Below are 24,448 nucleotides of genomic sequence, written 5' to 3'. Positions count from 1 at the left end.
CGCCCACGTATCCCGGGCAGGCCCTGTTCCCGGTCCCTAGGGGTCGGCCAGGTGGCCTCCAGGGTGGTCCTCCGTCTGGGTCAGGTGGTGCTCTTGGTCTGGCGTCGGTGGGTCGTCCTTTGGGGAGTGATTGCGGTTCAGCTGTCGGGGAGCATGTGGTTGCGAACACTTCGTCTGGCTCGAGCGGCCGCAGTTTTCAATCTGCGCCTCCGGCTGGGCGGCTGTTGGCTGTTTCTACGGGCCCGGGAACTGTCCTCCCGGCTGTTTCCAGTGGTGGGCTTTCGGGGGAGTTATCTGGAGCGGATAGCTCTTCTACAGCTTTCGGTCCACACAGCTTTCAGAACATTGACTGGCAGTTTTATGATGGGGGTATTGGTGATGGGGCTATGCCCAGTGGCAGCGAGCAAGTCGCATTTTCTGATGCAGTTTTCGGTGGGAGTTTTCATGATGATGATTTGGAAGAGGGGGAGTTGAGAGGCCACGATGTTGGGCTTTTGGCAGCACGGGCCCAAGGGGGTGGGTGGGGGCAACCCACTGTTTCTCGTGTTTTGCAGGCGTCTCGTGCGGACCGTGCAGCAGTACGAGGGGCAGTGAGGTCTGGACCTACTCAAGGGGATCGAGTGACTGTTCAATCTCAGTCGGAGCAGTTGCCACGAGGTAAGGATGGGTGGTGGTCTGTGTGGCAGCCTAGGGAGAGTCTCCCTGTCAAGAGTACAAGATCTATTGGTACGGGGGATGGGGTTGTGGTTGAGCGAGTCGCTCTGGCACCGAGGCTTGAGCGGCCTGTAATTTCGAATGTTTCTATTGGGCAAGTTGCAAAAGAATTTTCTACATCGGGGGATGGTGGGGTGGCTGCCGCACGGGTTACGGAGGATAGTATCCTACCGAAAAAGTTGCCTTATTCTGGGGTGGGGATGCCTTTGGGGTCCCATTTGTCCGAAAAAACAAAGAATCTGATATGGTCTGGGGCATTTGTGGATGTTTTTCGACTTCTCCATAGGGATGTCCAGGCAAAAGAGGGGTCGAAAGAGGAGGAATTAGAATTGGCTCGGAGGCCTCGTGTTCCGAAGTCCATAGAGAATTGGACTTCGGCCTTTCTTATTTATGCCAGCGTTTATTGTCAACGTCATCCTGAGAAAGCAATAGACATGTTTAAATATGCAGATGTCATCCGCAAGGCTCACAGTTATTTTGGCGGCTTTGCATGGTTGTCCTACGATGACGAATTCAGGGCGCGCATGAGCGCTTTCCCTGAGCGTTCGTGGGGTGAGGTTGATTCCGAGTTATGGTTGCAATGGATGGCATCGGCAAACCCCCCTGCTACGACCCACACGGCTAGCGGGCAGCCGGTGTATTACCGGCCCTTTTCGGCTCGCCCCGCTCGGTCTGGGGCGGGGGTTTGGGGCAGAGGTCAATCAGCCGCCTCTGGCACATGCTGGCATTTTAACAGGGGTTCCTGTAACAGACCAGCTTGCAGGTACAAACATGAGTGTTCGCAGTGTGGAGGGAAGCATGCCCTCACTCAGTGTTTCCCCGGACAGCGATTGGGTGATCAGGGAAGAGGTTCAGGGGGTAGGGGACAGCTGCAGCAGTCTGTTTACAAGGGCTCCTACTCCTATTAGGCAGGAGGTTCTCGATCTCTGGCTGGTGGATTATCCAGATTTTGAGGCCGCTAAGACTTTGTCTTGGGGTTTCAAAATCGGTTTTCGGATTGGGTATCAGGGTCCCAGGGTCGGCAGGTGGTCAGACAATTTGAAGTCTGCGAAGGAGAGTCCCCATGTTGTGCGGAAAAAGCTGGATGCCGAGCTTGCGGCGGGTAGGATTGCTGGTCCTTTTGTGAATTGTCCTCTGCCTGACTTGATTGTATCACCCCTGGGCGTGGTGCCCAAGAAGGCGGCAGGGGAGTTTCGGCTTATCCATCACCTGTCCTGGCCCGAGGGTACTTCAATTAATGACTTTATTGATCCGGCTGACTCAACTGTCAATTATGCTTCGGTGGACGATGCCTTGCGGCTCGTGCGCACGGCTGGTGTTGGGGCTTTGCTGGCAAAGAGCGACATTCAGTCGGCTTTCCGGCTATTGCCCATCCATCCTTGGGATTTCAGTCTGTTGGGTATGCATTTTGATGGTAGTTTCTACGTGGATCGGGTGTTGCCCATGGGCTGTTCAGTGTCATGCTCCCTTTTTGAAACTTTTAGTACCTTTCTGCAGTGGCGATTCACTTTTGTTAGTGGCCACGTATTGGTCTGTCATTACCTTGATGATTTTCTTTTCATTGGAGAAGGTCGCTCTGGGCAGTGTCAGTCGGCTTTGAACATCTTTCAGGCTCTGGCGGAGGAATTGGGTGTTCCCTTGGCGCCGGACAAGACAGAGGGTCCCTGTACGTCCCTGACTTTCTTGGGGATTGAAATTGACACTCTGTCTATGGTGGCGAGATTGCCTGAGGCTAAAGTGAAGGAAATGTCTGCTTTCATACATCTGGTGTTGGGGGAGCGGAAAGTAGTTTTGAGAACTGTTCAGAAGTTGTTGGGGTACCTCAATTTTGCTTGCCGGGTTGTTCGGGCGGGCAGGACGTTCTGCAGACGTCTGGGTCTGTCCATGTCCGGCGCAAGCCTTCCCCATCATCGGGTGCGCATTACCACCGCTGTGCGTGCCGATTTGACTGTCTGGCTTCGTTTTCTGCAAGAGTTCAATGGCGTGTCCTTGTTTTTTGCGGATGAGGACATGGTGTGGCAGGTACAGTTGTTCACTGATGCGTCGGGGGCCCACGGCTTCGGTGTCTTTTGGGAAGGTCGATGGTGCGCGGCCGGCTGGCCGGCGCACTGGAAGGAACAGGGTCGCAGCATAGCGTTTCTGGAGCTTTTCCCGCTGCTGGTTGCTTTGTATCTATGGGGGAATGAGTTTCAGAATCGCTCAGTCTTGTTTCATGTGGACAATTTGGCAGTAGTACACCTTGTCAATCGCCAAAAGGCTCGGGTTTTGCGGCTCCTGCGCGCATTCATGCTGCGGTGTCTGCAATTAAATATTGTTTTTAAAGCACGGCATGTTCCTGGTACTTCTAATTGCATCGCTGACTCTTTGTCTCGCTTTCAGTGGTCCGAGTTCCGCAAGTTAGCTCCTGGGGCGGACCTGGAACCAACAGCGATCCCACAGTACGTATGGGACCTGGGGGATTGAGGGTTCACCAATTGGTAGAAAATTCTGTGGCTGACTCCACAAGGCGGGGTTATGTGAAGGCCTGGAATGAGTTTCTGCAGTTCGGTAAGGATTTGATGGGGTCGATCAGGGCTGGTTGGTCTGATGAACAATGCATCTTGCAGTTTGTTTTACATTTGGCGGACAAAGGCCTATCGCCCACTACCATTTCTGGCAAGTTGGCTGGGGTTTCTTTTTATGGGCAGCTTTGGTGGGGGAGGGATCCTGTTGGGGGGGTGTTGGTTCGTAAAGCGTTGAAAGGTTTGGCTAGGCTTCGGGCTGGTGGGCAGCAGCTCCGGCAGCCAGTGACTTTTGAGTTGCTCCAGTTGCTGTTGCCGGAATTGGAGGTGTGTTGTCATGATGCTTTTGAGTGTGCCAAATTTCGTTTGTGTTTTGTTTGGTTGTTCTTTGGGGCATTTCGGGCATCGGAGTTGCTGGGGTTACGGGGCAAGGTAGGTATGACCAGCGGTGAGGTGGTGTTGGAAAGTGACAGAGTGCGGCTGTGGCTGCGGGCATCCAAAACCGACCAGATGGGGAGGGGTAAGTGGGTGTTCCTTGGCAGGAGTGGTGTCTCTGCATGTTGCCCGGTTGGGGAATGGGAAGTGTTTGTGTCCTCTCCACATTTTCTCCAGGGGTCCATATTTTGCCATGCGGATGGTAGTCCCATAGTTGCATCTCAATTGTTGGCTGTATTACGCAAGGTTTTGTTGCGCTTGGGGAAGGATCCTGTTCAATTTGGTACCCATTCATTCAGAATTGGTGCGGCGACGGAGGCCGCTCGGTTGGGGTGGGACTGGTCCCAGATTCGTCGCATTGGTCGTTGGCGTTCCAAGTGCTGTGAAAAATATGTGAGAAAATAGTGCAATTTTGCTTGTCTAACATTTCTTTTTCTCCTAGGTCCTTGGCCATCAGTCGCCGGATGCAAACGGAGGGTGTGGATACTGGGGCACTCTTTTGTTAAACGAGCAGCTTTAGCCGCTGCCACTCAGCTCTGTGGGAGATCACTTGGTCTCAACAGCATGACCCACGAAGTCTCCTGGCATGGAACAGGGGGCATGCGCTGGGGTGGGCTTTTTCCCGCTTTGGCTGCTTTGGTTTCACAGTGTTTGGGGGGCCCTCCGGATCTCCTGGTGCTACATTTGGGCGAGAATGACTTGGTTTCTCTCTCTGGGTTGACTTTGTTAAAACTAATGAAGCAAGACCTGGAAATCATCAAAACCACATGGGTGAGCACCATGCTGGTCTGGACTGCGTTTGTGCCTCGTTTGCAATGGCGTGGGGCGAGGAACCATTCCGCCCTGGAAAAGGCTAGAAGGAAAGTGAACAGGGCAATGCGACTGTTTTGTCACCATTTGGGTATCTACTGTTTGGATCATTATCATTTAAAAGTCTCTGAACATCATTTATTTTGTGAGGACGGTGTGCATCTATCTGCTTTGGGCATCTCTTTTTACCTTCTGGAACTCAGGGATTTGATTAGTAAAGTTCTTTAGGTACAATTGTGGTGTGCTCCTTCATTTCCTTTAGGTGGGGCAGGAAAACGCTAAAGGTTTTCCTGGGTGGCGGGTTTTTGGTAGTGGGGGTGGGCAGCCTGGAGCGGGTTGGCCATCCTGGAGGGTAGCGTTGGGTAGGCTAGGGGTAGTAGGCAGGAGTTTTTGTTCGGGGGTTTTGGGATTTAGGTTTCGTAGGCTCACTGTAGAGTTGAATTATGTAAATAAATAATGAATGTGTTCATGAAATTTATGATGCACCTGTCCTAAATAAAGTGGCCTTTCTTGCTCCTAAAAGAGGTGTGGACAATGATTTCTTGCGCGAGGGGGGACCCAGGGAGAGCCAGGCGCGAGCCGGTCTCTTCCTGGGTAGGTTCGCGCGAGAATCAGGTGGGGACTGATTAGCGAGCTGATATAAGGGAGACAGGCTGGCGGTTGGTAACTGCGTGGCGGGAGGCTGGAAGGGAGGTTTGTTTTGCCCCACCCACCCTCCCTCTCTTTTTCTTTTCGTTTTTGGGTGGGTTTTTTCTTTTGCGGTGCTCTAGGTGCTGCACGTTTCTGTAGGTTTGCCACTGTTAGGATGGGTGCCTTTGTTCTTTTAGAGGCGGGTTTTTGGTAGTGGGGGTGGGCAGCCTGGAGCGGGTTGGCCATCCTGGAGGGTAGCGTTGGGTAGGCTAGGGGTAGTAGGCAGGAGTTTTTGTTCGGGGGTTTTGGGATTTAGGTTTCGTAGGCTCACTGTAGAGTTGAATTATGTAAATAAATAAATAATGAATGTGTTCATGAAATTTATGATGCACCTGTCCTAAATAAAGTGGCCTTTCTTGCTCCTAAAAGAGGTGTGGACAATGATTTCTTGCGCGATTCTACTTCCATGTGCTCCTACGGACTGAGACTCAGAGATAGAGTGTGTTTGTCCACTGTGTTGTAGTGCCAACACAGAGATGGAACTACAACTAAATGCAATCATGGTAAACTAAGTGCTAGACAACGCTCCACCTTCACCAATTGACTTGAACCAGAAAAATGCCATGAAGAAAGAGTACAAATAAATATAACAGCCCAAAGAGATTTCTACATTACCTGAATTCTTATCTTCCAGTTTGATGTAGGCCATGTTTCCTTTGGCTGTAATTCGGAGTCTGCCACTCCATGATGGCTGATCCAGCTGCCACTCTGCAGCTCTGTGGGAAGATGGGAAACATTAGTATTCTCTTTTGTTCCCAGCTGATCCCCGGTGACAGTACACTAAGGCAGGCAATCCCTCGCTCTCCCACTCTAATACAGTACATGCATCAACCAGTGAAAAAGGAAATCATAATCTTCACTAGAAGAAATTAGTGTGGCACTAATGGTGAAGCGGACCACATTCAAACTTGCTTCAGCATTATATCTGGCCAAACCCCATGTAGTAGAGGGGATAAGGACTGCTTCCGAGCAAACACCGAGTGCTTGCTGGTGCACTGATGATGCTCTAGGTGTCTGGAACGACAGTCTATATTCAGAAACCATTGTGTATTCTTCTTAGGACACTGTGGACTGAGGGCAATAATAAATGACATGTCATTGTGAGTCACATTGGGGGTCAGCATGAGGGGAACAGAGTTTGTAGGTGAACAATTTCAATATTAAAAATAAACCACATAAGACCAAACTATTTTCTTTAGTCCCTACTCAGAAATATGCACGGCAATAAGAAGTGAGGTAAGCTGTTTTATTTTTAGACATTTTAAATAATGGAAAGCCTGACTGATGGAAATAGCCTCTAATCCTCAGCAATGATCTCAAGCAGGTTAGAGATCAGAGGAGATAATGCATATCTCCTTTGCAATGGTCCATTTACCACTACCAGTCAAGAAGTATATAGAGGGAAAGCTCCTTTGATTGTGGGTTAACTGCCTAGGTAATACACAATACCAGCCAAATCTGCAACAAGATGGCAGTACATGAAATGTGAGGTGTGAGACTCAAAATGCAAAGGTTAACCAATAAGGACAGTTCTGCCATTCAGCAGTAAACGTTTAAAAACACGTAATCTAAACTAGTAAAATCCTAGTAATATTAAATGTGTTCATTAAATATGCTGCAGAAATTCTATTAAGTATGAGAATGGAAAATTATTCTGCATATGTTTTGTAAGCTTGTTTAGTAAGCCTTGCATACATAGCATATTTTTTAGGTTAGTGCAGACACACAACACAAAATTCATGAGCACATGTGTATGTTGGGAATATTATGTACTTCTTTGTTAACAGAGTGCAATTGTTTTGACACAATATTTCAGTCTCTAGTGGGACAATGGTCATTTCAGGGAAGGGCGAGAGGTAGCTGCGGAAACTAAATACAAATATTAATGTGGCTTGCTCATTTCCCTTTGCATATAATCTTCCTAACCACGTCTTTCCAAGCTTGAAACATCTATCAAAGCGACTCTCACTTTCAGCCGGGTACACATTTAGCACACAGCCCAAGTGTTAAAGTATAGGTATGTGACTGCATATGAAATGAACCTCGCCACCCTAACACCCTGGGTATTTCAAACATACATCAACAGTTCAGTTGCTTTTATTCAGATAGTCCATCCTATTTCAAACCTAAACTCTACATAATAAGTAATACAATGTCCTTCCATGAACTCTATGTTTCATGTATTGGTGATATGGAGAAGATTTCAATCAGCATTTCCTATCTTCATTGAACTTAAAACAATAAGTGTTTTTAACATCTTTCCTTGCATACACAGTATAATAATGTGCATAATGCAACTACTTTAACAACATTAACAAATTAATGAAAATTGATACCATGTTAATATTGATTTTAATTTGTTCTCCCACAGAACGGAATGACCAATATGGTCTAGGCTGCCAATATGGTCTAGGCTTCCCCCATAAGTGTCAGGGAGAAACACAGTCGTAAAGATGATTATCCTTCCCAAGTTTCAATATTTATTCCTCAAGATCCCCATCCCCTTAACAGAAGTTTTTTAAAGCAACTACATTCTAACTTAGTGGCTTAGGCGTGGGCAAGTGTACAACCAAGGGTTGTATGGGAAACACTGACCCTACCCTTCCATTAGACTGTGCACTCCAGACATAACTATATTTCGATTGCACTCAGGCCCAATTCGCACACTTTTGGCTGTATCATACAGAGCTTCAGCAGCGTAGTGCTACAGAAGCTGACAGAGTGGCCTGTGTCCGCTGAACAGTATCTTGCACGCTGTGGGAGTGGGGAGGCCTACAGCGAGGAGCCTGCATAGACTGCCTCTTAGCACATGCCGTTCCAACAGCAAAACACCCTATGTTCTCTGCAATGAACGATGACAGGCCCTATATGCATGCCCGCCAATTGGGGCTGGCCACATTTGGCGCTCTTTACCTCGGAGAACATTTCCTCAGACTGCAAACCATACGTGATGGTCCAACAAGCGCATCCCTAGAAAAACTGCTGTACCACCAACTTCACGCTGCATTTCATACATTACACTTCCGAAACCGCCAAACATGCTGCATGCCATTGACCACATACTCACTAGGGGTGGGCAGAATTTGCGTAATCGCCTTACGCAAATGTCTGCAAAATGGTAAAAAATCTCCGCGAACACGTAGAAGTTCCGCAAACGCGCGGAATTGCTTGTTTGCGATGCTTTTGTACTGTTCGCAATTGCTGTTTGCTTGCCCAGGGGGAAATATCTCTCGAACACGCATTTTGAGAACGCGAACAAGCAAAAAATTTTGCGAAGTCACGGAACGCAGAATTTTGGGCAATTTCGCGCTCTCCGCGGAACGCGAAATTATCCAAATTCCGCGAACTGAACGGAATTTACAGCCCAGGCCTAATACTCACAAACCCATCTCTCAAGAAGTTGATCACGAGGCTGTACACCATAATACAGGACACGGCCCCTGTATGTGCCCCTGGGGAATGCACTGCTTGTAAGGCAGATGCGTCCCCTCTCATTTCAGAGGAACAATGGCGATACTGCTTGACCCAATCGAGTGCCCTCTTGCCGAATTATAGACTTAGCTTGATACATTTCAATTTTCTGCAAACGACACATCATACGCCTGTTCAAATGCACAAAATGGGTTTGCGGGTGGTGTGGAATCCTCGTCTGCTTTTCTGCACATTGCCTGATCTTGCCCTGTGCTAGTGACATATTGGATGAAGGTTTATAACAGTGTATCCCAGATTACAGGCCATCACCCACAGTTCACGCCACAGGTGGCCCTACTGGGCTAACAAAAAATGAGACCCCTCTTAGACCAGATGACTGACTGGAATGCTTTTGCTGCTGGTTAAAAGGCAGGTGTCTATGCATTGGGGCCAGAGCCCTGCTCCCACCACTAAAGGTTGGCTGGTTCCAGGATGCAGAATATTGCCATAAGCAGCTGATGGTGTACAAGGAACTTATGCCAGACCGTTCACGGCCTAAGATATTTGGGTCCCTTGGAGTACCTATCTTGCTGTACGATGAGCAAGCAGGAGCCATGAAGGACGCACCCAAATCAGCAGCGGACCCTTGGAATCCTTGTGCACAGGCATTAACAAGAAATATTTTTTAGATTACTAGTGATATGAGAGCTGTTTGAACACAGTGGGGTTATTGTCTGCAACATTTGATCGGATAAGTCAAATGTAATTGCTGTATGCATTTGCATGTCTTCCCCTTCCCTGTTCACGCGGCTTGTTTGTTTTAAAAATCAATAAACAAATTAAAAAAATAATAAGCCAGTTGTGTTTGCCTAGATTATTGACAACAGTGGACATGGTGAAAATATAAGGAATATAACTGCATATAAATTAACTGCATCTTTGAATTGTAGTGTTTTGAGTGCTCTAATGACATAGCTAATGGTGACGCCATACATCCATGCCTTCATTTGGGACTAGTCACTCAAAGTTTCCAGCATCTCACAGCAGGGCGCACTAACAAAGACAAATAAAGGTTTATTAGACCCACATTTCAATAAGCATTTGCAATGCAATAGGTCTCGCATTTACAAGAGTTTGAGCTATTGCCATTGTAAATGACAATGGGCCATATGTATGAAAGTTACATTTTGCGATTCTCATAGCGATTTTTAGAGAATCGCTATTTAAGAATCGCAAAATGCTATGTATGTAGGATTTGCAAATAATTTTGCGAATCCTACATATTCCTTAATTGCGAATCGCAAATTGCAATTCGCAATTAAGGAATACCTCCCCATTCATTCTAGGCCCATAGGAATGAGTGGGAAGACATTCTCAATTTGCGATTCTCAATTAGAGAATTGCAAATTGAGACTGCAATTTCAAGGGTGTCAGAGTGTCAAAAGGACACCCTGTTGCACCCCTGAAATGTGCATGAGTGCCCATGTGGCACACATACATGCCCTAAGGGCTGAGATATGTATGCAGCAAGAAAATGCAAATTATGCAGCACATTTTGGGATAGTATTAGTTCATTATTGTATAATAATTTTAAAACTTGTTAAGACTGTCTGGGCATTAGTTACAACTCAATAGTACCAGTTTAACAAATACAGCAATAAGCTACAGAAAGGTGACCTGGCAACCTTTGCAATGGGCCTTCGACTGCGCAGCAACAAGTGTTGCTGCATTTTGAGTAACTTTTGAACCGTTTGAGCTGGAGACAATTTTTTTGTTCTTAAAATCTTCAGATTATGCAGCAGCAGCATTATGTGGCAAATGCGACAAATTTATAACTATGCGAAAATTTCAGCGGCCTCAAAATCGCATAATTCCAGTGGCCCTGGTTATATTCCCAAAAATTAGAGATTTTACCAGGTATATGCGTGTTTTGTATTCCTGATAACTTGCATTTAGCTATTCAGTTGCAAAGACGGAGCAGGTCGGTTGGTATGTGCATTCATTTCCAAAAAGATATGGGTGACCCACTTAAACCTCTAGCCAGTTGTCGAGACTTTCGAGCCCAAATCAAGCTGAGCTTTCATGTGGCTTCTGCCTGCCGCCCACGCTCTAACCTTAGGCACAAATAATTAAAAACAAATCAGTGATCTTTGATATTAAAAAAGGAGAAAGAAAGGAATACCCATCTAGTGGCTATACTGCACAATGTAATGCAACCAGAAAACGTGGGATAAATCCTGGCTCCTGCTAGACCAAACTTTGTGATCCTATGCAATTATTTTCTTTCACAATGCCAACTTTTTCTTTATTATCACAAAAAAAAAGATCTTTGAATATGTGAGTTCAGGATGTGCGCTGTACAAACACTTCTTGATTTTGATTAAAGACTATAATGTTTGTCATACATAAAAAGAATCTAAGCCACAAATAAGGTAAACATACTTGCCTCTTAGTACCCCAGTGACACTATAGGTATGGGGGAGGGAGTGCAATAATGTTTAAAAACGATAATTTTGAGTACATGCCTCTAAATGCAGTGATATAATCCGATGTACTAAGTTGAAACGCTTCCGCATGTTAACCCCTTCCCCGCTCATGACGAGAGTTGCGACGCTCGCACGCTCATGACGAGCTGAGCTCGTCATGTAACACAGCTTTTTTTTTTTAAAACGCCGCGCACAGCGATGCGGTTAAAGAAATAAACTTTAAAAAATAAATTTGATATGCACTTTTGGAAATGTAGAAGCAACTTTATCACATTTTTACTTGATATTGGTTGCATGAGTAACATGGCAGACATGTTCAAGGTTCAGCTCGTGCATGGTCTCTTAGAACCAATCTACATACATGGCTCCCCCCCGTCTCTTGTTAATTAATTGGCTAGCCCACTCATATTTAAATGTTAGTCAACAAAAGGACTGGGGTCTGTAACGCTGCCAGGAATTTGCAACAAGGAGTATATTGAAAAAGGTCTCTCTGCTGCTGTGAAACTCGGATGACATTAAGCTCACACGCCCCTATATCAATCATGGCAATCGACCAGCAGATTCATTTGCACATTTAACACCAGCTACTACAGTGCTGCTCAGCAGAGTAGTCAGTGTGTCATGGACCCTAGTACGAGGAAAGAAATCACCCCACCCTACTTTGTTAGAATAATGATATGCAACAATTTTGTTCCAGTGGGCCCTGTCGTATACTCTAAACACTCTGGGCCAGTTGTGTCAACCTAACTGGTCTTAAAAAATATTTTTCAAGATATTTGCGCAATCTTCCACCAAATGAAGGTTTTGAAAATTGGGAGCAAATAATGCAGTTAAAGCACATTTATTTAATTACTGCTCTGTTCATGCTTCATTTACCTGCACACAATATTTGTATGTTACTTTCTGTATAGTAAACTGCTTTGTTGCTGTTTGGGGCAAGTTGCCACATATGCTAGGTCTATAGCACTTAGAATGTTGAATATATATTATTTGGTACTTTGTGACAACTCCCACCAAATATTTGGGTATATGATATGCTTGGGTAGTCATTTAGCATGAAACACTACCCATGTTTGATATGACTCGCTTTAATAACATGCATTAAGGATAAAACTGAGCCCACAAGCTTGATTATGAAGGATACCCCCACACATGGGTGTCCATCTGGGATTACCAAGGGTAAGAGATGTTGACCTCGTTTTCCATTTGGTACTCATTGTACTGCACTCAGTTCCCCCTTGTCTAAGTGAAAGGATCAGAAAATAAACAGAGCTTTAAAAGTCTTATGTATTTTCAACATTTTAGTCCCTCTGTCTAGCAAATAATTAGCTGCTGTGGCGCTACCCATGGGTAAAGGGATCAACAGTTGATGCCACTACAGCTATTGCTGCCATTTTAGTGAATTCATACGATGGCTGCTGAGGGCTGACATTCAAACCTGCAAAGTACCCCTGAACAAAAATGGGAGCAGATTATTAAATAGCAATAACATTCTTAAAAATAATTTGCAACAGCACTTGAAAATGAGAATGTGTTTGCTGATAACGATGTTTGCAGATTTCTATTGAATTCTTGTGTGAAGCAAATGACTTATGAAATAAAACTTCTTGGGGTGGAAGCTTGGTAGCAGTATGACGAAGTAATCCCAGAAAGACCTTTGGATGCATAAGACTGTTGTTTTATAAGAATGATGGGGATAAACTAGAAACATTATAAAACATTTTGGTGTAATCATAGTGTGAGAACAAGACTGGGCTGCAGACAAACTAGTCTCTACCTTGTTGTGGATGGCAGGAAATTAGGCACAATCAATAGACCCTGCAAAACTAATGCCAACCTCATTTGAAGTAACATATTGGCTCATCTGAGCAGGAAGCAATTACTGCAGAGACAGAAAATACCTTCACTTAGTATTGTCCATTTAACATAGATTTATTCCCTATAAACTATTGCTGAAGACAAAAAATCCCTAACCATGCTGGCCTCTGTTCTCAAAGAAGTCATCCCTCCCTTCCACATTCCCTCCTGCTGTCTCCTCAGCTAAATGCAACTATTATAGAGACGATCATGAGAGGTCTGCTTTGAGGGCCTATTTAGAACAAGCATTTGCAATGCAATAGGTCTCGCATTATGAAAGTTTGAGCTATTGGTCTTGTAAATGACAATTTTTTTATTTATGTGTTGGTTTTGAAAATAGCTAAATTAATAGCTTTGTCATTTACAATGCCAATAGTTATAACTTTTGCAAATGTGACACCTATAGCATTTGTAATGCAACATGTTTTGTATTTACGTGACTTAGATGTATTGATATTCCAAATAACAATGGCTTTTAATTTTTTTAAATAATTAATACTTAAATAAAAGTGATTGTAATTTATAATGGCAATAGCTTAAACTTTTGTAAATAACTTTTGTGAAGATTATGTTCAGTGTATTTTATTGTGATGAAAATCCAAGAATAGAAGTGAAATATTAACATCTTTTTGTGACATTTGTAATAAAGCTTGAAACATTGAGAGAACATATTTGAACCAGTTGTTGTTGAATGGTTGCACAGATTGATGCTGTGATGGCGCGGAGTGGTGCTGTGGTGGTGCTGTGGTGGTGCGGTGGTGGTGCTGTGGTGGTGCTGAGTGGTGCTGTGGTAGTGCTGAGTGGTGCTGTGGTAGTGCTGAGTGGTGCTGTGGTAGTGCTGAGTGGTGCTGCTGAGTGGTGCTGCTGAGTGGTGCTGAGTGGTGCTGTGGTGGTGCTGAGTGGTGCTGTGGTGATGCTGTGGTGGTGCTGAGGTGGTGCTGTGGTGGTGCTGTGGTGGTGCTGTGGTGGTGCTGTGGTGGTGCTGCTGTGGTGGTGCTGTGGTGGTGCTGTTGTGGTGCTGAGTGGAGCTTGAAACATTGAGAGAACATATTTGAACCAGTTGTTGTTGAATGGTTGCACAGATTGATGCTGTGATGGCGCGGGGTGGTGCTGTGGTGGTGCTGTGGTGGTGCTGAGTGGTGCTGTGGTAGTGCTGAGTGGTGCTGTGGTGATGCTGAGTGGTGCTGTGGTGGTGCTGTTGTGGTGCTGAGTGGTGCTGTTGTGGTGCTGAGTGGTGCTGTGGTGGTGCTGTGGTGGTGCTGTGGTGGTGCTGAGTGGTGCTGTGGTGGTGCTGAGTGGTGCTGTGGTGGTGCTGAGGTGGTGCTGTGGTGGTGCTGTGGTGGTGCTGTGGTGGTGCTGAGTGATGCTGTGGTGGTGCTGAGTGATGCTGTGGTGGTGCTGAGTGATGCTGTGGTGGTGCTGAGTGATGCTGTGGTGGTGCTGAGTGATGCTGTGGTGGTGCTGAGTGATGCTGTGGTGGTGCTGAGTGATGCTGTGGTGGTGCTGAGTGATGCTGTGGTGGTGCTGAGTGATGCTGTGGTGGTGCTGAGTGGTGCTGTTGTGGTGCTGTGGTGGTGCTGAGTGATGCTGAGTGATGCTGTGGTGGTGCTGAGTGATAATTTGGTGGTGCTGAGTGATAATGTGGTGGTGCTGAGTGATAATGTGTCTAGCCTCGAGCATTGGGACTTTTTGTCTTAGCTTTATGGAACTCATTACTACAATTAGAGACAAAGTACAGGTAATAATGCACTTCCACAACAAGTGAAAGTAGAAAATGCCTGTGCAAAATATTACTTTGCAAGAGTTAGTGGTACATATCTTTGTGATTTTGCCTCATTCATTTACCAACGTTTAAATTCCAATCAGTCAGCTACAACTTATCTGCCTACGGTAAAAGGTAAAGTGCTGTTCACGTTTTAGATCAGCGGAGAGCATAATTTAGGCAGGTCTAACAAACTCTAAACACAAACATTAAGCAGAAGCTAGTTTAAACTACCAACTTGACATGGGAACTAAACATGTGAATTTACATTAAAGGTAAAAATAAACAACTTATTAAAGCAATGATCAGAGTGTTCTCTGGGTACCAATGCCACCAGTATTAAGGAACTGTAGCAGCTAATAAAACAAAAAAAGAAAACTACCACTTGCTATCCACAAAGAGTGTTAATGTTACAACATATTTGCGAGTAGAACCAAGCCACGTCGACATTTTAAAAAAAAGCAGATGAAACCTGCATAACTGTATAAGGTGTTACAAATTTAAGATGTCAAGGCAAGGTAGACAAATGTATCCAATGTTGAAGAAAATAAAAATTTATAAATATTCTTGATATAGCAGTGGCGGGTCTAGGGAAAGAGAACAACAAAGGTACACTAACTAGAATTATAGTGGCATGGCAGGGTGAGTCTACCCCAGGATTATCATGGTCCTAAATCAGGATTTGTTTTAAGGATCACTACAGAATATGAAAGCACAGTTATATGTTTGGCCAATGCCATGAGCAGTTGCAGATCGGGAAGGATTTGGCACTCATTTTGGGGAGGCCATGACATTTGTTTGTAAAACTCTGGCCCAGAGAAAAAGAAATAAAGGCAGAAACAAAAGAAGGAGGAAGAGAAAGATAGGAAAACATGGACAAGGGGAAACAACATGGATGAAAAAGAACTTACTAGAGTGAGATGAGAGACAGAAGAAGTGTAGAGTTGTGAAAGAAAGAGGCAAGAGGGGAAATCAATACCACGCAGTAATCGTCACACCTGGCATTTGGCAGTGATGGAGGCGGGCTCCCAAGAAATACTTTGGGCTTCTGTACTTTTTTTTTCTTTTTTACAAATTAAGCACTGGAACATAGAAGCATCAGCTCAAGTATTACACTCAAATGTTGGCATATTAACTGTCTCCATCTGCCCACCTCACACTTTTTATTCAGAGCAGGATGAGTAAGCACTCGCTGGAGACTTATGGGGACATATGCAACATACGGGCTAGAATGTGTTCCTTCCGTGTTTGGTAAATTGTGTTCCGTTAAATTAGATTACCTGTTAATTAAAGCACTCTGAAGCGGCAGACAAGCAATATGAAGCGCTATACACATGACAAGTTATTCTTAACGCATCACTAATGTAGAACCCTCCCCTTTCGCCCATACTTAAAGTTACTTCCATCTTGCAGCTCGCCATAAATCTGCACGACTGTGAAACCTACACCTCCCTACAGCGATCCGAGATTTTACAATAGCAATTTAGTAGCTCAAGAACTAACCTGGATTGTTTACTCAAAGGAACAGGCAAATTTACCATTGGCCCAGGTAGGTAAAAACCCACCGAGCCGACACTCGGGCCCACACCTCGTGCCCCTCCATGGCATCTCGCGCGCAGCTGCAGGTCACAGGTCACTGCTCATTGCGCAGAGATCTTTACAGGCTCAAAAGTCAAAACCAAGAGCAACGTGAGGATCTTTTGCAGAGCTCTACTCTTGACCATGATGTCTGCAACGCCCGTGAGCAATCGGAGAAAGAAAAAGAAGTTCTGAACTGTTAATTACAAATTCAGGAAATGGCTGAAATCATCTTTGTTTTAATTGTATTCACTTTTGCTTGTGTCTGATGGCAGCGCCGAGATGCCCTATGGGGTAAATCGTGCGCTATAGAAAACCAGGAAACACCTAGGCCGCGCCCGTGCACGCGCCCTGGGCGTACTGACGTCAGCGCCGTAGTAGATCAGAAGATGAAACAAGCGTGAGGGAAGCCCCGCGTATGGTGATGCACCGAAGAAAACACCAGAGGAGTGCGGAGCCTGGAGAGCACAGCGAGGCGACGTGACAAAAGAGCACGGTGAGTGGAGGGGGGATATGTGTGTGTGTCTGTGTGCGTGTGTATGTGTGCGCGAGAGCCCGTAAGTGGAGGGGGAGGAGGGGGGGTGTACGCGCGTGTCTGTGTGTGTCTGTGCGTGTGTCTGTCTGTCTGTCTGTGTGCGCGGGGGTCTGTTTAAGGGGGCGTGTGTGTATGCAGTGTGTGTGTGTGCCTGTGTATGCGTGTGTCTGTGTATGTGCGCATGCGTGAGTGTGGCTGTGTGAGTGTCTTTGCGCATGGGAATGCTCTGGGTGTTCGATCGGCCTTGGGAGGGGGCATGGGGATGATGGGGGCTCAGAAACACGCATAACAGTACACAGACTCTCAGTGAGCATCGATAGTGCAAAAGGAAGTCTTAGCGTAAATGCCTGCAAGCTGGGGGAAGGCTGTGCACTGAAGCCCAGGAGGCCATAGTGCCCCCATTTCCATGTAACTTAACGTCTGCTTTTGTAATCTGTTTTCGTGTCGGGAGCACGCAGCTGAAATCCCGTTATGCCTAAATAAATAAGTACATAAGAAAAGCAAGCGAAAGTCGAGAAAACGCAGCTGAAATCCTGTTGTTTGGTTGCAGGCTGGGGGAAGGCTGTGTAACAAAAGCGCGTGCACGTAGCCAAATCCAGCCAAATCTGCAAAAGACGCTCGTAACACCCTCTTGTACCTAATTCCCCCGAGACGGGCGGCTATAGGTCTCCTAGCTGGACGCATCCTTCGGATGCTAACTCCAGCGAGACCTAAAAAGGGCAGCTCCTGCTTCGAAGTGACTCTTCTTGGAATACCCTAGTAACTCCTGCTCTCAAAATACTTGGTCAGATGATCCACTACCAAAGCACTTTTCATTGCCCACATGGGAATCTAAACAAAGCTTCACTGATACACACAGACTAGAACTCTGGCCTCAAAACTGGCATCCCAGCCCCCAGGCATTTCCTTCAGGAAGCTACACACTGATAAAACTTCCTTTCCTGTCCACAAAGCAAAGTTTTTAAACTCACTCCCTGCAAAGATAAGAAACATCCAAAAGCACCTCAGATTCAGGGATGTAAATGTAAATGTGCTGGATTTGTAAAGCGCACGGCTGCCCGTAAGCGTCCCGGCGCTTGCTTAGGGAACCCGTCCTGGTATTCCCCTGTGAGAAACCCCGGCAGGGTGTCCACAAGGTGAAAGCCAGGCATCCCGCCGCGAGGGGCCGTAGGGATGCAGTAAAGACCCGGTTATTCTGTAAAAGGAGACACCCCTACGGCAAAGCAGTCCCAAATCTTAACAACCCCACAAAGTTGAGTCAGTCAGCTATGAACTGGTGGTAGGTATTCACATCTTTCACTCCTCTTGGTTCCAATCCAAGTTTAACTACATCTAACAATATTGACTGAATATATTTTTGCCCCAAAACACATTGAAAATTATGCTTGTTAGGAATGCACAATTCCATAATGTGCACTACGTAACTGTAATGCAGCCCGGATTACAAATGCCCTGGAGGAGAGAGAGTGTGATATCTATTGCACATGTTAAATTACGTACTAGGGGGGTGGGTCTCAATTTTTCGGGAGTGATAAGTAGAATCAATTATGATTTTTGTCTGAAAATGGGACATAAGATTCAGATTTTAGTGTTTTTTGCACCACAACCTGCATGCTCTCTTATTTACAAGGCGCTTACACCCCAGCAAACTTTTTCCCAGTCACATTTTGGCAAGGGAAACCTGTTGAAATTTACCTGAGAAAAAATGTTGTGGGATTTGCGATTTGGAAATGCGCTGTACCAGGAGTTACCATACATTTTGAAATAACTAGGGCAAACATCAATCGGGGGCTTTACCACTCAAGTTCACATAACACAACGTTTTAAGCATGGTACAAAGATGGAAAATACAAAACTACAACACTTAAACAATATGTCTCAAATGTTTTTGAAAAGCATCATTGATGGTGCTTTTAAAGCTGTACCACTGCAATGCCTCCTGGGCACAGAGTAAGGTGACGCAGCAATTTGCACTGCGTCGTGTTACTCATGATTTATGAGGTCACTCAAAGCCACGCAAGGTGGCTTTGCATGCCATCATAAATCGAAATGAGAGCCCTGCATCCCACTGTACCAACTTCCTTGGTGCAAAAGTGACATAGGGCTCTCCTAAATGAGCCCCTTAGTTCACTAATGGCATTGCCGTTAGGGTGGAGGGGCATGATTGTTTTCAAAATTAACTACAAAAACTATATCTTGTAATAAATACTCGTTAATGCAGTGATGTTATCTGATGTACAAAGGTGAAACACTTCTGCGTTTTAAAGAATTGCACTATTTTGAATTTTGGATGGCATTATTATATTTTTGCATTATTTTTTGCTATACCGTTGAAATGGCAAGCATTTTAATTGCGTGACTCGTGCACAGGGTCTTAGAGACAAACCATATCCTTGGCTCGGTCAGCTCTTCCTGTTAATTTGCTGGCTCGACCATCTCTCGGTAAAAAGTATCTATATCAAGATAATAACTTTTGACATTTTTTTATTGCATTTAGATCGCACTCCAAACTGCTTTTGTCATGATGCTAATATTTGTTTTAACTCATGTTGCACTGCACTTTATGATTGGTCTCGGGACACTAAGAAAATAAAAGAAATGACTACAAATATTTATGTTGTAATGCCACGCACAATTCTAATTTCCTGCAAGTTTTCTTCCCAATGGACAATCCTTCAGGCATATCATTATCTTTGTCTGAATTGCCCAGTGATGGGCGCTTACTGTGCAGCTTTTATTGCACTGAGAGTGTTGCCGGGGCACCCCTGTTGTGTATTTGGGGAATGGGCAGGTTCTGATAACATCAGTTTTGATCCCTGCTAATGCTTCCACACCTGCTTCATGGACCTATTAGGGATCGCTTAAGCAGAGCAAACAGCAGGCAAATGAAAAGGTAAAGAACGACTGTATGTCTGACTTTAAACAGACGTGTTTTAAGGCAAGGAGAATACTTTCGAAGCGGCAGGCCAGCCTACGGTAGCTCACAGGGGGTGGGGTGAAGCCCGTTATGCCCAATGGGTGTTGCGCGCCTGCCAATGGTGATACTGTTTTTATTTATTTTATGCGATTTTATATAGCGCGAACATTACCCGAAGGTGTCAGAGCGCTTTACATAAGAACCAGTTGCGATCCTAAATCCTTATGTATTACATGAGTTACATAAAAGATACAAACAGAAAAAAATTGCAAACGTACAAGTTGTAGAGTCACACAAGGAAGGGATAAAAAGAGAAAAAAAATTGCAAATGTACAAGTTGTAAAGTCACTCAAGGAAGAGATACAAATGGATAAACTCTAGGGGGCAGATTTACAAGCCCCTTGTGACACTTTTACGCCGCCGTTGCGTCACTTTTGTGACGCAGCGGCGGCGTAAACCATGCACCACGTTGTGACTTATTTACAACGTGACGCATCTAGGCAGATGCGTCACGTTGTAAAGCCCTGCGCCACATGAAACCTGCGTCAGGTTTCATGTGGGCGTTCTGTCGCAGGGTGGGCGTTCCCTCTCAGGAAAGCCCAGTAAAACTGACGCAGTGAAATCTACAAGATTTCACTGAGTCAGTTTTACGACGCTGCTGCGTCAAATCCTTATGCCTGCTTGAAGCAGGCGTAAGAAGTGAGGCACCATGTTGAGTATGGGCAGCACCTGTGCATTGCAGGAGTTGCGCCGCTCTTGCGCCGCGACTCCAGCAATGCGCCGCCTGTGCGCCTCAAGATGCGTCACGCATCTGCCCCTCCTTGCACCATGGTGCGCCGCATTGTAAATGTGACGCATCTGTGGTGGCGCAAGGGGGGGATTACGTGACGCATCTGTTCTGGCGCATCCCTGCTGATTTGCAGAGATGCGCCAGAAGACGTAAATATGCCCCTAAGAGTCACAAAGGAATGGTAGAGAGTACAAAGGTCTACTACATATACTAGTGGTTAGAGTTATCTCTATATACATATATATATATACAAATAGTAATTTTCTCAGGTCAAGACCCATAAAACCAAGAGAGCAGAGTTCCATTAAGTGGGGTCGGAGGGGGGACGCAGTCACAGCACCAAGGGAGGGAAGTAGAATGTCTGCTGTTTTGCACTACTTACTGCCTGCTCCCTAATACTCAGAAGCTACTGTCTCAACGCCCGACATTTATTGCAACAGCATTCGTTACTAACCCCTCACTACTGTAGTTTTACTTAAATCCTCCGCCCAACCAACCCGCAGAAGCTGCCCGATCTCACTTTGTGGCCTCAATCAGCTGTCTTCGTTTCTACTACTGCCCCTTACCTTCCCCCGTGGTGGCCCCTTCCCCCTGTCCCTTGTAGTCCAGTTACTTAACTTTGCTGTTGCTCAACTGTCACACTTCGTCAGGAGCTTAAGATATCCTCCCTGGGCGTCCCCCTGCCTGTTGTGTCAGCCAGCCCCAGACGCCTCTGTCTGCACAACTCACTTCCTAATTCTCACCTGTAGCCCCGGTTGCTGCTCCTCGGAGGGATCCGGTACACATGCACCTCTGGCTTCACGCAGAGCACAGACTCATAGTCGCTGTCCGCCATCTTTAGACAGAACCCGGAAGCCCGGCTCTGGGGGCGGGGCCAGGAGTTCTACGTGTGATGCAGCAGAGAAGACAGGCGACAATGCAGGAGCAAGTGTCGCGCTGAGTCATCAGAGAAGCTGCGGAGTTTGTTTCATGTCTTGCTTTAGATTTGTTGTGTCCGTCGCTGCTGAGCTCCAATAGAACGGAATAAATGTAAACACTCATTCATTAATGATGCCTCCTCCGGGGCAGCTCGCGCTTTATAAATGTAATATGATATACGTGAAAACAGTTTGAAAGCATTTAGGAGCCCAAGCGAGTGTTTTTTTTTCTTTTAGAAAAGCAAGTCGTCAACAGCTGTCATGTTCACCAAGACGTACCGCGGAGGCAAATGTATAGCCCTTGCAGCACGTTTGACTGTGTTGCATTCTCTGGTTCAGAGAAACTGTCTGATCTTGGGCAAACCATACACTCCGCGAACAGCGCGAACTCGACCCGAAGGTATTGGAGCGCTTTCGATGAGCACCACTGTTAAGTAAATTCCTGGAACCGTTGTGTTGATACACAGGGTATTTATTTAGTTTCTTCTTCCAATGGAGGTAAGCACAACTGTACCAACGACAGCAACTCCCCCAACTGATCATTGATGACACTATAACATTCCAAGTGTCATCAATGACGTGTATACATTCTGGTAACTAGGTGATGGGGCAAGGTTTCATACTAAAGAAACTTGCTTGGATGCAATCCGCTCAAGTAACATGTAATACTGTAACCAACGAATATATGATTATACCACGATTTCAATTACCACGCATGGCTTTACCACGCGAATTTTACATCGCAAGTGGCTTTACCACGCTGGTATTTACAACGTAGGATTTTACTACGCCTAGAAACGTCTTACCTGCACGTCTTTCTCTACGAGCCCTTACTTCCATCCTCCATTGAAACAAGCGTCAAAACACGTATACCAAAATAAAAAAAGGACTGCTTTTTTGACGTACACGGCACGTCTTTGGGGGAGGCTCTTTCCTTTTTCTTTTAAATTTATGTTCGTTTTTTTTTTAAAGTAACCTGCTTGTTATTTTTGGGGGGGGAGACCCCCCCCAGCCCCCCAAGAGCCCCCCCCCCTCTGCCCCCCAAGCCCACGCAGAACGACTTGAAGGAATACCACGTCTCCCCCCCAGCCCGTGGTAAAGACGTCGTGGAAGGCACCCTGCGTGGAAGGCACCCTGCGTGGTAAGTGTCACGTGGTAAACGTTAGTAGTTGTAATGCCTTCGTGGTAAATGATGTTTCCCGTAACCAACATGTGAGAAGTTGGCCTGGTGTATGATGTTCACCATTCTAGTGAGCACCTTGTACCAGTCCAAACAACCCTTATGATGATTTGTTGTAAGTCAACCTTATAGACCAGCTATCCTAGGGGTAGCATGGACAAAAGCAGTCTTAGGCTAAACTCAAGAGTGCATGTGAAGCCAGCTGTTTTACCATATGCAATCCTTTTAATACCAAATGAAAGGACACCACACACGTTATATATTATAAAATATATGTATTTATTACTAGAATAATCCTCTGTACTCTTTATGAGGGCAGAGGCACAAGCGTTAAACAAAGAACTTCATATAACATACAAAAGTTGCACAAATATAGATAGGCCCGGTGGCCCCTAAAACCATATACTAAAATAGTGGTATAAGAACCACGTCACGAACAATGGTAAGGCCTAGGGCCTTAGGAATCGCTGGGGCTACACTGGACTAACAGCAGTTAGGACGTGGGAGGCCCACAGGATGCGGGTGCAGTGTCTAAATGCACACGCATGCACCAATACAAGTCAATGGTGCGTAAAAGTTAAAAAGTTGCAGATTTGGAAGTCTTCCGACTGGACTAGAACTTAACCACTTAAAACTAGGACACTATAGGTATAAACCACTACAGGAGCACCAGAGTACTCGCGTTACCTCACCCACAGGAAGTGGGTGCATAGGTGTCAAAGTGCGTCGGGTTTCGTCGTGGTGTTCTATGGAGCCTGGAGGTAAAGATGCTGCAGGCGACCAGGAGAGAAGAGTCCGGTTGGATCCAAGGGTGGATCGAAGATGCAGAGTACCTGAAAGCAGAGGGGACAGAGTCTGGGTCACTAGCCAGTGACCAGGAAGGAACCAGGCGATGTCGGGCGCAATCAGGCGGTTGTCGTGAAGCTTGTCTCCGCTGCCACGTGGACCAGGAGGTATCGACGATGACCAGGAGCTGGGCACGGACTGTCCTACGAAGGCTCTCGCTGTCGGCGGTGTCGGCTTCCGGATTTGAGTCAACAGGCCATGGCAAATGCAACCCACGCAGTAATCGAAGATGGCTTCTGGATCAGACCAGCAAGGTCTGGTGGGCTGCTCCTTTTCAGGGGAGCAAGAGCCAGTCTGGAGCAACCAGACCAGCAGTGAAAATTTGTAGGTTCGTCGTCACAGAGGCCACCAGCCAACGGGCAAGTGACCGGACAACGCGTCGAGCAGGAAAATGCAAAAGGGCCCCACGCAGCACTCGGTGAGTGTGGAGAGGTGATCTTCGGTGCAAAAGCTGCTCGGGGCTGGGGCTTCTCAATCCCCAATGCACAGCTTCGAGGGTGCCTCGGAAGCTGCACAGGAAGCACTTCGCTGGCATTCCAAGATGGCCGGTCCCACGTCTCACCTCGCCTCCACGGGTCTCTGCTTTACTGTGGCTGTGGATCGGGCTGTTGGAAGTCTGGGAGTCTGGTTCTTGTCGATCTCTGTCGTTCGAGCTCCGGCGGGAGCAACAACAGAGAAAACCTTTGAGCGCTGATGGTGCCTGCTTGCACAGGGTGGTCACTCATTGACCACAAGGGAGATTCTTCAGTCTTCTACGTCGAGTAGGATGTCGAAGGGTCCAGAGTTACACAGCTCCTACCTTTATTCCAAATCAAGGGGCTGGATTACCTGCTAGGTCCCTCCTATGGGTGGGACCCAGGAAGGGGGGGGTTACACCCCTTTCCCTTTGTCCAGTTTCGCGCCAGAGCTGGGGCTGGAGTGCCCCAGCACCGGTTTGAACTGGGCTATGCATGGGACACCTTGTGTGCCCCAGGCAGTGTCTAGTTTCATTCAGCCCTCCCTGCCCCAATCCACTATCT

General features: G+C 46.2%; 1 protein-coding gene across 1 annotated transcript in view; it reads right to left on the bottom strand.

The window, feature by feature from the left end:
• Positions 1-21,383, bottom strand: part of NECAP2 (NECAP endocytosis associated 2) — a 111,790-nt gene extending 90,407 nt beyond the window's left edge. Inside the window, exons 1-2 of the mRNA XM_078642847.1 lie at positions 21,230-21,383; positions 5,766-5,866 (exon numbers count right to left, since the gene is read on the bottom strand). Coding sequence (XP_078498973.1) covers positions 5,766-5,866; positions 21,230-21,321 — 193 coding nt within the window. The 5' untranslated portion in view covers positions 21,322-21,383. The remainder of the gene's footprint in view (positions 1-5,765; positions 5,867-21,229) is intronic.
• Between the last annotated feature and the right edge of the window lie 3,065 nt (positions 21,384-24,448).

Source organism: Lissotriton helveticus, chromosome 5_1 (genome assembly GCF_964261635.1).
Source record: "Lissotriton helveticus chromosome 5_1, aLisHel1.1, whole genome shotgun sequence".
Lineage (NCBI taxonomy): Eukaryota > Metazoa > Chordata > Amphibia > Caudata > Salamandridae > Lissotriton > Lissotriton helveticus.
This window is presented reverse-complemented; position numbering and strand designations above follow the sequence as displayed.